At 42.7% G+C, this 13399-nt stretch overlaps 1 protein-coding gene across 2 annotated transcripts; it reads left to right on the forward strand.

Moving 5' to 3' along the window:
- Positions 1 to 77: 77 nt before the first annotated feature.
- On the forward strand, positions 78 to 13399 carry Prpf4 (pre-mRNA processing factor 4). Of its 2 annotated transcripts, XM_042697006.1 has the most exons (14): positions 78 to 186; positions 901 to 1078; positions 2382 to 2568; positions 3895 to 3982; positions 4397 to 4476; positions 4655 to 4748; positions 5381 to 5475; positions 7079 to 7137; positions 7772 to 7895; positions 9093 to 9182; positions 11167 to 11289; positions 11397 to 11504; positions 11590 to 11708; positions 12193 to 13399. In XM_042697006.1, exons 1-14 carry the CDS (start codon positions 160 to 162, stop codon positions 12384 to 12386), a joined length of 1566 nt encoding a protein of 521 aa, XP_042552940.1. In that variant the 5' UTR covers positions 78 to 159; the 3' UTR covers positions 12387 to 13399. The 2 variants fall into 2 exon arrangements, with proteins under 2 accessions (XP_042552940.1, XP_042552946.1); XM_042697012.1 differs by lacking the exons at positions 78 to 186; positions 901 to 1078; positions 2382 to 2568; ... (1 more) ...; positions 4397 to 4476; positions 4655 to 4748 and having other exon boundaries at positions 5387 to 5475; positions 7040 to 7137.

The following is a 13399-nucleotide window of genomic DNA, read 5'->3' on the forward strand; positions in this document are numbered from 1 at the left end:
CTGGCAGAATCTTGGCTACTACGACTCCCAACGTGCCCCGCGCCCGCTCGCGACCCACTTCCTGCCTGTGACGCATTTCCGCTTTGCTGGGCGCGCAGTGGACGGTCTGGATCCCAGAGCGCGGTTTTCAGCTGGGGCCTGGTGGCTCCGGAGCCCGGCATGGCCTCCTCACGGGCCTCCTCCACGGTACAGAGTCCAGGGTCTCAGCCTGCGCGGGCAGCAGCGCAGAGAGGGTTGGGGGCCCGAGTGGAGGGGCCGTTACCGCGGGCTAAGGCGGTGCGGGGCCGGGGAGGAAGTCGGCCGGACACGGGTGTCCTAGAAAGCCCCGCAGCACCCGCCTGTTCCCCGCGCGCCTCCGTGCTGCTGCCTTTTGCAGTTTCTCATTAAATGATTCTCCCGACTGCTCCAGAGTTACAGCGCTTTGGAATGGGGAGGGGTCTTAACCCAGATTCTCTCCCAACACATCTGCGACTCACCTCCGCAGTGGAGAGGCCTGTAACATTCGAACTTGTTCCAACCCTCCTCACCTCTCTTTGGTGTATTTCAATTGTCCTTAGTATTTCCCCACAGATGAGAAATAAAACCCTGAGTGTCACAAATCCCTTCGAAGATATGGCAGTTCCAGCAGAAGGAATTAATAAACATGTTCCAAACAAAATCCGTGATGGAAAAAAAAATCACTCAAGAGAATTTCACTAGTTTTATCAACCTCTCGTTTTCTGTTTGGCAAACACCCCACCCAGTGAGGACTAGTCTTAACTAGTGATCAGCTTGTCTTTGTTATTTTTATTTTTTAATGTGGAAGAGTGTGATTGAAACTCAGGATGAGCTCCAACCTTGGAAGCCCAGTAGATTACTAAAGTTGATTTTTAGGTTAATTTGGGTTCTTTGATTTAACAGGCAACCAAAACTAAAGCACCTGATGACTTAGTTGCTCCTGTTGTGAAGAAACCACATATCTATTATGGAAGTTTGGAAGAGAAGGAAAGGGAACGTCTGGCCAAAGGAGAGTCTGGGATTTTGGGGAAAGAAGGACTTAAAGCAGGAATTGAAGCAGGAAATATTAATATAACCTCTGGTAAGATGCAAATAACAAGTTTCTCTACCTTTTTTCTCTCTCTAGTGCTAAGGATAGAACCTAGGGCCTTGTTCATGCTAGGCAAGGTCTTTACCTTTGAACCACATCCCCAGCCCCTAGGGTTGTTTTTTGTTGTTTTGTTTTTTGTTTTGTTTTTAGCAGTATTGTACTATGTAATTCAGCCTGGCCTTGAACTTGAAATGTAGTCCCTCCTGATCTTAAATTAGCTATCCTCCTGGCTCCACCAGACAGACTGGTTACAGACAGCACCAATGTCACCAGTCCATCTTTTCTCACCTTTTATGCTCCAATTTGAACTTTGTATGCCCCTCTTAATATCTAGAATTCTCCCTCCCCCCCCCCCCTTTTTTTTTCTTCTAGGTCTTGAGGCTTGAACTCTGGGCCTGGACACTTTAGCTCAAGGCTAGCACTATACTACTTGAGCCACAGCACCACTTCCTGTTTTCTGATGGTTAACTGGAAATAAGAGTCTCATTGAATACCCAGGCTGACGTTGAACTGTGATCCTCAGATCTCAGCCTCCTGAGTAGCTAGGATTACAGGCCACCTGGCTCACATTCTGATTTTTTAACCCTTGATATTCATCCAAGTTTGGGTATATGGTGTGGAGTTTAAACCAGATTGCCGGATAATCCAAACAGCTTTCCAGTTGTGGAAATTACTTTTCCTGGTAACTACTCTGAGTTTACTAGTTAGTGTTTTTAACCATTCCTATTTATTTAACCATTGGGACTATTTTAGTAAGTAGCTTTGGAGATCATTAAAATGGTTTGTGGGCTTGGTACCATGGCATCTGTTAACCCCATTGACATATGAAAGCATAAGAAGAAGGATTGAAGTCTATGCATAAAGCAAGACCCTAACCATGAAATAACCAATGGAAAAGGGGGCTGGAAGTGTGGTTCAAGGGGTAGGGTGCCTAGTTAGTGAGCTTGAGGTCCTGAGTTACTTCCCTTGTACTGCCAAAGACTTTCTAAATAGAAAGGCTGGTCAACTGATGCTCTGTACTCTTACTTTCTGATCTCTTCTATAAGTTTAAGATTGCCAAATGAAGCAAATGATGACTTACTTATACCTTTTTCCTGCCTCTAACAGTCATTTAGGTTAAATGCATTTGGCATAATTTAATAAGTTGTAAAGAATGCACTATATCTTTAAAATGTGTAGTGGATTAGGCAATTACCTTGCTCTAAGCTCATATACAGGTTATTGTTAGAAATTATTTTGTTGCTCCTATTTGAAGATCTGGTAATGGTGCTGATGTTGCCTGTTCTTTTTATAGGAGAAGTATTTGAAATTGAAGAGCACATCAGTGAGCGGCAGGCGGAAGTATTGGCTGAGTTTGAGAGAAGGAAGCGTGCCCGGCAAATCAATGTGTCCACAGATGACTCGGAAGTCAAAGCTTGCCTTAGAGCCTTGGGGGAACCCATCACACTTTTTGGAGAGGGACCTGCTGAAAGGAGAGAGAGGTGCCCTTTCTAAATGTTTACTCTTTATTAACAGGATTCTAATCCCAAATCCAGTTGCTCTTGTAGCTGAAACTTTTAAATGTCTCAGAGAGTAGTAACAGTAATACAAATTTTATTGTTATAGTGTATGGTATGTGAAGAGGGTGCCAGCATATGCCTTCTCCACCCCAATGTGAACTTTGAGTTAGACGTTGAGTTTGAGAATGTAAACTTTAAGTACATTCCTTGTTAATGACTTAAAACATGTTAAGTAGGTTAGGCACAGTGGTGTATACCTGTAACTCCAGCTCCTTGGGAGGCAAAGTAGGATTGCAGTTGGAGTCCAGGTAGGCAAAAGTCAGCAAAACTATTTCAAATAAACTAAACAGCAATAGGACCAAGGGCATGATTCAAGTAGTAGAGCACTTGCTTAGTGCAAAACATTTGAGTTCAATGTCAAAAAAAAAAATCTATGATAGCCAGGTGCTAGTGGCTCCTGCCTGTAATCCTAGGTACTCAGGAGGCTGAGATCTGAGAATCATGGTTCAAACCCAGCCCGGGCAAGAAACTCTGTGAGACTCTTATCTCCAAGAAACCACTAGGAAAACTAGAAGTGGAACTGTGGCTCAAGTGGTAGAGTGCTCACCTTGAGCTGAAGAGTGCAGGGAAAGCGCCCAGGCCCACAGTTCAAGTCCCACGACCGACAGAAGAAGAAAAAAAAATATTTTGTAGCTATAAGTGAAGAGGGACACTGTCCTCAGTTGGTACTCCTGTGTTTTGCACAGTATCTTAGATGGGCAGGCTCAGTGTCTTTGGCAGTTATGAAGATTACCTCTTGTCTTTGTGTCCAGATCATACAGTCTCTCCCCTTCATTTTCTACCTTCTGGGAAAGATGGTTTATATTTACTCTCTTAAATTCCTTACTCTTTAGTCCTCAACCCATTGATTAACCCTCAACCACCTGGAACTTATTTTGTGTTAAGGTCTCCAGTCCATTTTAGCTAAGTCAGCCCTTGTCCCTGACCAGCCACTGCATCCTTGACCTCCTTCCTTTCCTTTACTCCCTCTCATAAGACCAAATCAATCTTCTTCCCTTAGTCTCCCCACTTCCCTGAAAGAGAACAACCCACATTCACACATGTTATTATAGATACTCTATTAAAAGTGTCTTGTTGTGCCTAATGTATAAAGTAAGCTTTATCATATGTATGTATGAATAGGAGGAAACCCTAGGGTTTCAGGGTCCCCTGAGCTCCAGGCCTTCACTGGGGATCTTGAAATGTAGCCCCTGAAGATGGCGGGATGTACTTGTCACAGTCTTACGTCATCCATGTCTTTTGTTACAGGTTAAGGAATATTCTCTCAGTAGTCGGTACTGACGCATTAAAAAAGACTAAAAAAGATGATGAGAAATCTAAGAAGTCCAAAGAAGAGGTAAAATACGCTTTTGGCTTCACAGTGTAACCATAAAAGAAGTGGTGAAATAGTTCTCCCACTTTGTTATCAGTTGTTTGCTCTGCTAGCATGGTGGTGGAGAGAATACCTTTGTGTTCTTTGCCATTCAGCAATGGTTGTTGGCAACAGATTGTCAGTAGTATTAGATTAGAATGTTAATGGAGCTCAGTGAATTTTCCATTCAGAAAAGAACAATAGCATTGTTAGAATAACTTAAGAAACAAAAAAAAGCCTAATAAAACATCATAGAAAAAAATACAATAGAAAGTACATACGCCTGACTTCACCCAAGTTACTTTAATTACCAGAGTTTCTTGTGGGTAATTACAGTAGAAAATGAAGGAACAGGCATGCTTCTAGCTTAAACAGTACTGTTGTTCATTTGCCTTTCAGTATCAGCAAACCTGGTACCATGAAGGACCAAACAGCCTGAAAGTAGCCAGACTCTGGATTGCTAACTATTCATTACCTAGGTAAGGGCATCCAGAAGAAGAAAGAATCCTGATTTTTATTGTTTCCTTTCCAGGATGGAGGATGGACTTTATGATGGTGGTGGTGGTGGTGGTTACATGGGATTGATTGGTAGAGACTTGTGCGGAAGCTTGTTGACAACTCCTTTACTCTTGTGATGATGCTCTTTCTGTGTCCCAGGGCAATGAAACGCTTGGAAGAAGCCCGGCTCCATAAAGAGATTCCAGAGACAACCAGGACCTCACAGATGCAGGAGCTGCATAAGTCTCTCCGGGTAAGATGCTCTTGGTGGTGGCTTAGTAGATGTGCTCTATTTCAGCCCAGCCAAAGGAAGGTTTGGCAGCCGCACTTAACTATCCCCACTGGACTATTGTAATAGGGGAGGCACCGTCTGTAACAGTGGCAGGAACCTCCTATGCTTTAGACTCGGCAGAGGCTTGACTTAGACTTTTAATAGAACTATGCAGTAGGTTTCTCTGGGGCTGTTTCCGTTTAGCTGATAAACTGGTAATAAGCTGGGTGTCGATGGCTCAGCCTGTAATCCTAGCTATTCATGAGGCTGAGATCTGAAGAGGGTTTGAAGCCAGCCCAGGCAGAAAAGTTTATGAGAGTCTTATCACAAGTAATCTAGCCAAAAGCTGGAAGTTAGAGGTGTGGTTCAGGTGGTAGTGCACATCTTGAGTGAAAAAGCCAAGCAAGAACACCAGGCCAAAAAAAAGCAGCAGCTAGTGATAAGAAGACTGTGGGAAGCAGCTAGAGTTCCAGATGAGCCCTGAATCCATTTTCCTACAGCTCCAGAAATATATATGAGTCTTGGAATGCATTCAAACTGAAGGATGCTTTTTTTTTCTTTCTAAAGACATTCTTGGATCCACCTACTAATGATCATATTTGTCTTTTTTTAAGTCTTTGAATAATTTCTGCAGTCAGATTGGGGATGATCGACCTATCTCCTACTGTCACTTTAGTCCCAATTCCAAAATGCTGGCCACCGCCTGTTGGTAAGTTCCATTTTATTCCCTAAATAGTGGATAGTTTGGGGGGGAAATTCAGCATTTGTCTTAGGTGTCTGTTTTTACTTCAGTCCTTCTGCTCACAAAGTAGATGGTAGGTTTCTGCCTGCTGTGTGATAGAGCACAACTTTTCTTAGCACTTTTCCTGCTCCCCAGAGCCCCCAGATCTGTTACACGTAACCCTCTGTCATGTTCTTCACATTGGTGCATTGGAGCCGGCCATACATCAAGTAGTGTCTGCACTTCAGAACAGCTTTTCTCGTTTTGTTCTGTTACCATACTTAAGATATATAACACTTCCATTCCTCAGTGCCGTTATGTGTAAACTGGGATATGGTAGCTTTGTGAAGTATTTTTGCCTTGGTGCCTGGTAGGTGGTCAGAACTTAGCATTAATAATTGGTTTTTATCTTGGTTTTCTGCTTAATATCACGTGTGCAGAAAACTCTTGGAACTCTCCTAAGTGCTTTTTGTGGAGCATGGCTGTCTAGTAATGCACAGAAACTGCTTGGCTAGGTGGAAACTAAGACTGTTTCAGGAGAAAGTGAGAGAATTAGAGTCCTCCACCTCGCCAAGCCTTAGTTTTCTTAGCTGCAACTCCTGTCTGTGAAGCAGCTTTGTTATAGTGGTCCTTTGAGACAATAGACATAAAGGAAATTTCATAGAAAAGTTCCAAAGTAAAATCTTTTAAAAAAAATAGCACATTGCTATTCAAATTTATGACAGTATCTTTTTTTTCATGTATTACTTGTTTTGGGTTTTGTTTGTTTGTTTTTGTTGATCGTGGGCCTGAACTCTGGGCGCTGTCCCTCAACTATTCAGCACAAGGCTAGTGTTTTACCACTTGAGCAGTAGGGCTTTTTCTGCTTATGTGGTGCTGAGGAATCAAACCCAGGGCCTCATGCATGCGAGGCAATCGCCCTACCACTGAGCCACCTTCCCAGCCCTACTTGTTTGTTTTTTTTGAGACAAGGTATCCACATTGTAGGTCAGGCTGGCCTAGAAACCTCTTGCCTCTGCCTCTCAAGTGCTGAGATTACAAAAGTGTGGCACTATGCCCATAGTGTGTGTGCGTGTGCGTGTGTGTGTACACTTATGTACTGAGACTTGAACTCAGGAGCTAGGTTCTGTCCCTGAGCTTTTGTCCCCATAGCTAGCACTGTACCATGTGAGCTATAGCTCCACTTGTAGCTTTTTGGTGGTTAATTAGAGATAGAATCCCACAGACTTTCCTGCCCAGTTCAAATCATGATTCTCAGATCGCAGCCTCCTGAGTAGCTTGCTAACAGTGCCCAGCTAATACTGTCATTATTAATAGAAAATAGTAGTTTGATTGGCCTGCCTTCCCTCACAAATTGATCCCAAAGTAAGGAGAGCAGCAGTTTTCCCTTTATTATAGTCCAGTAGAGGTCACTGGTTACTTAATACCTGGCTTGTGTATCTATTACTTCAAATGATCAGCTTTTTCTTTTTTCTATTTGCAACTATTAAATATTGGGGGTGAGAAGAGATTGTCCTTTAGTAATATTACCAAGGTACCTTTTCCTTCCCAGACCACCCCTGGCTGAGATGCTTTCCTTTGTATTTGATAGGAGTGGGCTTTGCAAGCTCTGGTCTGTTCCTGATTGCAACCTCCTTCATACTCTCCGAGGTGAGTTCAAATCTTATTTAGATCTCAGTCTTTTCCCCAGTATGAACTCTATTAAGTAGTAAAAGTGCCTGATATTCAGGACTCAGTTCATATAGCATTGATTCTTGACTTGATTTGATATGGATTGGTCTCTCTCACCATATAGTTAAATTAGATTTACTTCAATACCCATTCAGTTTTGTTCTAAGTTCCAGCCACATTCTGGCATTTCTTTTTGGTTCTGGGCTTGAAGTGGGGCTTGAACTCAGGGCCTGGATGCTGTCCCTGGGCTTTTTTTTTTTTCCTCAAGGCTAAAGTTTACCACATGAGCCATGGATACCTGGCTATTTTGTTTTAGTTTTTAAGGTTTTACTCTTTTCTAGGATGTCCTGAACTCTTCAACCTCCTGTCTTAGCCTCCCAAGTACTAAGATTGCATTCATACACCATTACACCCAGCTTATGATTTAAATATCCGTTCAGTTATTTTTTTACAATAGTTCTTTATACTTGAGTAGTCATTTTAATAATCTGCCCATACATGTTCCCTAATACATTTATCCATGTCATTCATAGTAGTCTGGATTTTGCAAATATGTTATAAAGAGGCAAGAACCCTTTTAACTTTCATGTCTTCATGTCTTGGAATTCTTCAGGCCATAATACAAATGTAGGAGCAATTGTATTCCATCCCAAGTCCACAGTCTCCTTGGACCAAAAGGATGTCAACCTGGCCTCTTGTGCTGCTGATGGTTCTGTGAAGCTTTGGAGCCTCGAGAGGTGAGTGTGGCCCTCAGGACCTCAAGGTGGAAAAAAAGCTGACCTGCTCTTAATATGAAAACAAAATGAAGGATTTCTTTCTTTGTTCTGTTCTTAACTAGGGGAGTGGAGGTGGGAAGCAGAGGAATTCACCAGATTTTTCTTGTTAACTTGGACCTCAGTTTTTGCCTCTGGCACCATTGTTAATATTTCCTGGCCCCAGTTGTTCTGTAAAGAGCCAACTTACCTCCTACAAAATAGATTAATGTTGGAGAGATGCTTGTTTGGAAGATGGACGAAAGATAATCCTCTCTCTGGAAGCCTGTTGAGTCTTAACACACCACCCCCGGAGAGAGAAGAGGTGATGTGGCAGCATTGCCCACAAAGTGGTGGCTCTTCACACCAGAGTCATCTTTTTACTCAGGGTGGATTTGCCAACTACAATAGGGTTTTGTTTCTTAATGTGGTTACTTTTTCTAGTCCCCCCAAAAAAAATTTGGAAATACCTTGTTAACCAAAAGACATCTGAATCCAACTGCTTAGTTTTCTTTCTTAGGAAAAGTACAGGAAGGTTTTTATTTCAGGATTTTTGGAAATACTAAATAGTGTCAACTCCACCAGAGAGGGTCTTGCTCCAAGCTTTATAATTGGCTTTGGTAATACTTAGCAGTGTTTATTTCCCCTGAGGCTTGAGTTGGTTCTGTGTGTGCACATTGACAAAGTTTCCTTCTTAATTGCCTCTTTAGGGCTCATGTTTACTTCCCGTTTGATGTTTTGAGATCTTTCCTGTTGTTGCTGGGGAGCAGAATTTAATGACCATCATAAGGAGACTAAGCTTCTCGGGAGTTCCTTTTCCCATTTGGAGTCTTAACGGGCTAAGATTTGAGGCTTACCTATAATCACTTGTATCAAAACTATTTGACTTCCTGTATCCTCACATGTTTACCAGAGTATGTTTTCTTTCTAGAACCTAAGCACTATTTGGATGCTATTTTTCTCTAATCCCATATGGTATATATCACTCAGATAATACTCAATCTTTTTAAAACTTGTAGAAGTGGCCTATTGTTAGCCCTAATATTTCAACAACTTATTTGTTCAATTACAATTTAGCTTCTCAAACTGTACAGAATAGGTGTATGTGCACAACAATGAATCCATGAATATTTATTTACATTTCTACTAAAATGTTTGAATCCTGTATATGTGTGCTTTCAGTGATGAACCTGTGGCAGATATTGAAGGGCATACAGTACGTGTGGCCCGGGTAATGTGGCATCCATCTGGACGTTTCCTGGGCACCACCTGGTAAGCCAAACTGTCCAGTTTCATCCAGGCTCCTGACATTTTGTTAACCCTTTCGGTTATGTACAAGGTAAATTTTAGAGCAGAGATCCTCGAGCAGGGTTTTCTTGGGCTTCAGTCAGTCAGAGTTAGAAGAGTATCTAATGTAGTCAGAGCTAGGTAGTTTGTTAAGTCTCAGTGAGTGATTTAGAAGTGATATGGTTTTGGTGTTGTTGCAGATGATGTTCAAATCTCTCAGGTACTTTGATGGTACATACCTCTAATGCCAGCACTCAGGAGACTGAGGCAAGGAGGATCACATGTTCAAGGCCAACCCAGGCTAAATATTGAGACTTTACCTCAATTAAACGAAAATAAAATCAACCTCTCCCTCCCCACTCCCATTCCCTCTCTGTGTGTCTGCCAACAAATTGCTTGCCTTTTCTGGTTCTGTAAGTTCAGCTAGGCAAGGATCTGCTAAAGAGCTTTTACTTTGAGGTACAATAGCATGGCTTTATTTTTTTGTTTGTTGGTCGTGGGGCCTGAACTCTGGGCCTGGGCGCTAGCGCTCTACCACTTGAGCCACAGGGCCACTTTGGTTTTCTGGTGGTTTACTAAAGATAAGAGTATCATGAAGGCTGGGAAGGTGGCTCAGAGGTAGAGCGCTTGCCTTGCATGCTCGAGGCCCTGGGTTCGATTCCTCAGCACCACATAAGCAAAAAGAAAAAAGCCAGAAGTGGCGCTGTGGCTCAAGTGGTAGAGTGCTAGCCTTGAGCTGAAGAGCTGAGGGACAGCGCCCAGGCCCAGAGTTCAGGACCCATGACTGGACCCAAAAAAAAAAAAAAAAAGAGTATCACTGACTTTCCTGCCGGGCTGGCTTTGAACCGTGATCCTCAGATCTTAGCTTCCTTAGTAACTAGGGTTACAGGCATGAGCCACCAGCACAGGGCCATGGGTTTATTTTTGAAGTGTACAATTCAGTCCTGACAAGTTCATACTCTATGTAAGCATATAGCTGTCAATATGAAACAAGGTCTGTCACTCAAGTAAGTTCTCAGGCCCTCCTAATTTAACTAAAGCAAACTTTGACCTGGTTTCTATCATTATAAATTCCATCCATTCATGCTTCATGATCTCATTTGTGTCTGGCTTCTTGCACTTAGTAGAACATTGCTAGCATTCATTTGTGGGCTTACACGTGTCAGTAGTCCCTTCTTACTCCTGAGAAATAGTCTGTGTCTGTGCCATGGTTCATCTGTTTTTCTGCTTCTATATTTATACTGGGCAGAATTAAGCTGCTATAAATACTCTTAACACAGGTTTTTTCAGACATACTTGTCTTTTCTGTCTCCTGAGTTCCTACAAATACAATTGCTAGTTGATAGGGCAGATGTATTTTTAACTTTTCTAGAACTTCCAGGCTAGACAGGCACGGTAGTACACCATCCCTGTTATCCAGCACTTGAGAATCAAGTGGAGGAGAATCAAGACCAGGAGGCCAGACTGAGTTGAGATTTTTTCTCAAAAAAACAAAAAACTTGCATGAAAATGGAATAATGAAATCTCTTAAAAATGGTTTTACATGGGAAATGGAAATGAGAATAATAGAAGGTATGAATTATCAAAGTAATTCCATTATATTCATGTTTGCAAACATCACAACAAAGCTTCTATATAAATAAAAATAAAATAGTCCTTTTTTTAAAGCACTTCCAAAGGGTTGGTACCAAATTACATCCCAAGAGTTCTGCTTTGCTTCATGGCCTTGCACCAAATGCTTGGTTCTAATTTTAATTTGTATTACCATGATTGGTAGTAAGTACTTGCTCGCACACTGATCATCTCCTCTTAGCGAGGCATTGTTTGTGCTAGAAAGGCATTTCTTGTTAATGTGGAGTTACAGAAGTGTAAGCTGAGCTGCAGTTATTTATCGTGCATTGTACAAGTAGAATTGGTCTTCTGGTTGGTTGGTAGTGTCATATTTTTGTTTTTGTTTTCTTTTTAAAAGCTATGACCGTTCGTGGCGCTTATGGGATTTGGAAGCTCAAGAGGAGATCCTGCACCAGGAAGGCCACAGCATGGGTGTGTATGATATTGCCTTCCATCAAGACGGCTCTTTGGCTGGCACTGGGTAAGCATCTTCTATAAAGCCGGGCAGCTCAGTAGTCTGGCTCTTACATATATGCCTGCTTCCACAAAGAACGGGATTCAGTGTTCATTTGTATACTATCTTATCAGGGGACTGGATGCATTTGGTCGAGTTTGGGACCTACGCACAGGGCGTTGTATCATGTTCCTGGAAGGCCACCTGAAGGAAATCTATGGGATAAATTTCTCCCCCAATGGGTAACTCACTGAATGGCCATGGGAAGGGTTCTTGTTGAAGCAGCACTTTTTGTTCCTAACTTTGACAACTGCCTCTGCTCTGCAGCTACCACATCGCAACTGGCAGTGGTGACAACACGTGCAAAGTGTGGGACCTTCGACAGCGGCGCTGTGTCTACACCATCCCTGCCCATCAGAACCTAGTGACCGGTGTCAAGTTTGAACGTAAGCTGTCCTTCTGATCGCAGCACCAGACAGGACCTGCAGGCCAGGCTTCACCTTCTAGACATGCAGCTGACCTCTGCTAAAGCACGAAATTCTAACTTCCTTCCCTCTGTCATATCCCCAAACAGAGCTATAGTAGAGCATACTTCTTGCAGCCAGGGAGGAAGAACTTCCATGAGTGCTTGCTTGCTTCCCTTTCTCCATGGACATTCTACCATTGTATTCCCATTGTTACTCTGAACAGATTGTCTATAGGAAGAGCGCCGGTAGACCCTCGTAGTGTTCCTTGTTCTCAGTCTGCCTATGGTTGACCCCTTGTCTTACAAACTCAAGAATGTCAACCCAATGTAGTAGGCTTTTCTAAATGTGGAAATAATCTTTTTTTTCAATGTAGAAGGTTTGGGCAGATTTTTTTATGCTTTTGTTTTCTTAAGCTCTTTGGAATATGTGAATTCTTCAAGTCTTTTCTTCTTGTCTCCTAAAGCTATCCATGGAAACTTCCTGCTCACTGGTGCCTATGATAACACAGCCAAGATCTGGACCCACCCAGGCTGGTCCCCCCTGAAGACTCTGGCTGGCCACGAAGGCAAGGTGATGGGTCTAGACATTTCTTCTGATGGGCAGCTCATAGCCACTTGCTCTTATGACAGGACCTTCAAACTCTGGATGGCTGAGTAGGCAAAACCATGGAAGAAGAACTGTAACCTCAGGCTCCCTCAGGAGCCATTTTCCTCAAAAGAAAAGCATTGGTGTGTTTTGTTCTATCATGTTTTCTATTAATTACCATGTATAGACCCACATTATAATTGGATTTTTATATCCTGGCATGGTGATGCACTCCTGTAATCCTAGCAGTTACAGGGCTGAGACAGGAAGATCCTAAGTTCAAGACCAGAATGAGCTACATTGTGAGATCCTGTATCAAAAAGCAAAATAACAAAAGAAAAAATGAGATGTTCGTGTCAGCCCCACTCCCAGGTAGGCAGTCCAGTCCCTAGGTGATGACAAACCCCTCACGGTTGAAACCTGGAGTCTCATCTTCAGACTTGCTGTGAACTGTATTTTATTAATCTTTTGTTTGAATACCCTACCTCCTCTCCCACCTGGAATTGCAACTGCTGTTTGCATTTTTAATTCTTGAAACTTGGCATTCCCCAACGTGATACGTGCTTCAGGACTGCCTGTGATTGAGCAAGTAAGATAGCAGGCCAAGATTCCGGAAGCCCTCAGGGTGGGAGGGCAGCTCACCACTCGCACTGATTGAACAATGCCAGACGGAGAGCCTCTCCTTCCCACTGAGAATGAGAGGAAGCTCTAGACCACACCTCTGCTGACAGATACACAGTAAAGAAGATTCGCCTGCTTCCTGTGGAGTTCACTGGGAGTGCTAACTGCATCAGGAAATTCAGAACTGAACACTCGCCTTATCAGAAAATGACTTCCTTTTTGCTTTAAAGTTTGGCATTCTTTGTGTTACCCTAAAACAAGGGCCATGTGTCAGCATGCGACATGTCTACTGTACACCCTCCTTCCTGTTGGCTTTTAAAAGGATGCACTTCATGTATCAAAGGATACTTCATGTCAAAATAACTGGGGAAAAAATTCCTTATTGGGCATTCCTAAATGTAAACCCTTTTTCTTTATTATACACTTGCTAAGAGTAAAATCCTACTATAAAAACTACCTTTTAA

This window comes from Dipodomys spectabilis, unplaced genomic scaffold, assembly GCF_019054845.1.
Source record: "Dipodomys spectabilis isolate Male_0828 unplaced genomic scaffold, ASM1905484v1 ptg000006l, whole genome shotgun sequence".
NCBI classification, from domain to species: domain Eukaryota; kingdom Metazoa; phylum Chordata; class Mammalia; order Rodentia; family Heteromyidae; genus Dipodomys; species Dipodomys spectabilis.

What these genes read in the sequence shown, in the direction of transcription:
- Prpf4 (XM_042697006.1), top strand. Translation starts at nt 160, where the DNA reads ATGGCCTCCTCACGGGCCTCCTCCACG. An exon ending in GCTAACTATTCATTACCTAG is followed by an intron (nt 4,477 to 4,654) that starts GTAAGGGCATCC and finishes TCTGTGTCCCAG; the next exon opens with GGCAATGAAACGCTTGGAAG. An exon ending in GGCTCTTTGGCTGGCACTGG is followed by an intron (nt 11,290 to 11,396) that starts GTAAGCATCTTC and finishes CTATCTTATCAG; the next exon opens with GGGACTGGATGCATTTGGTC.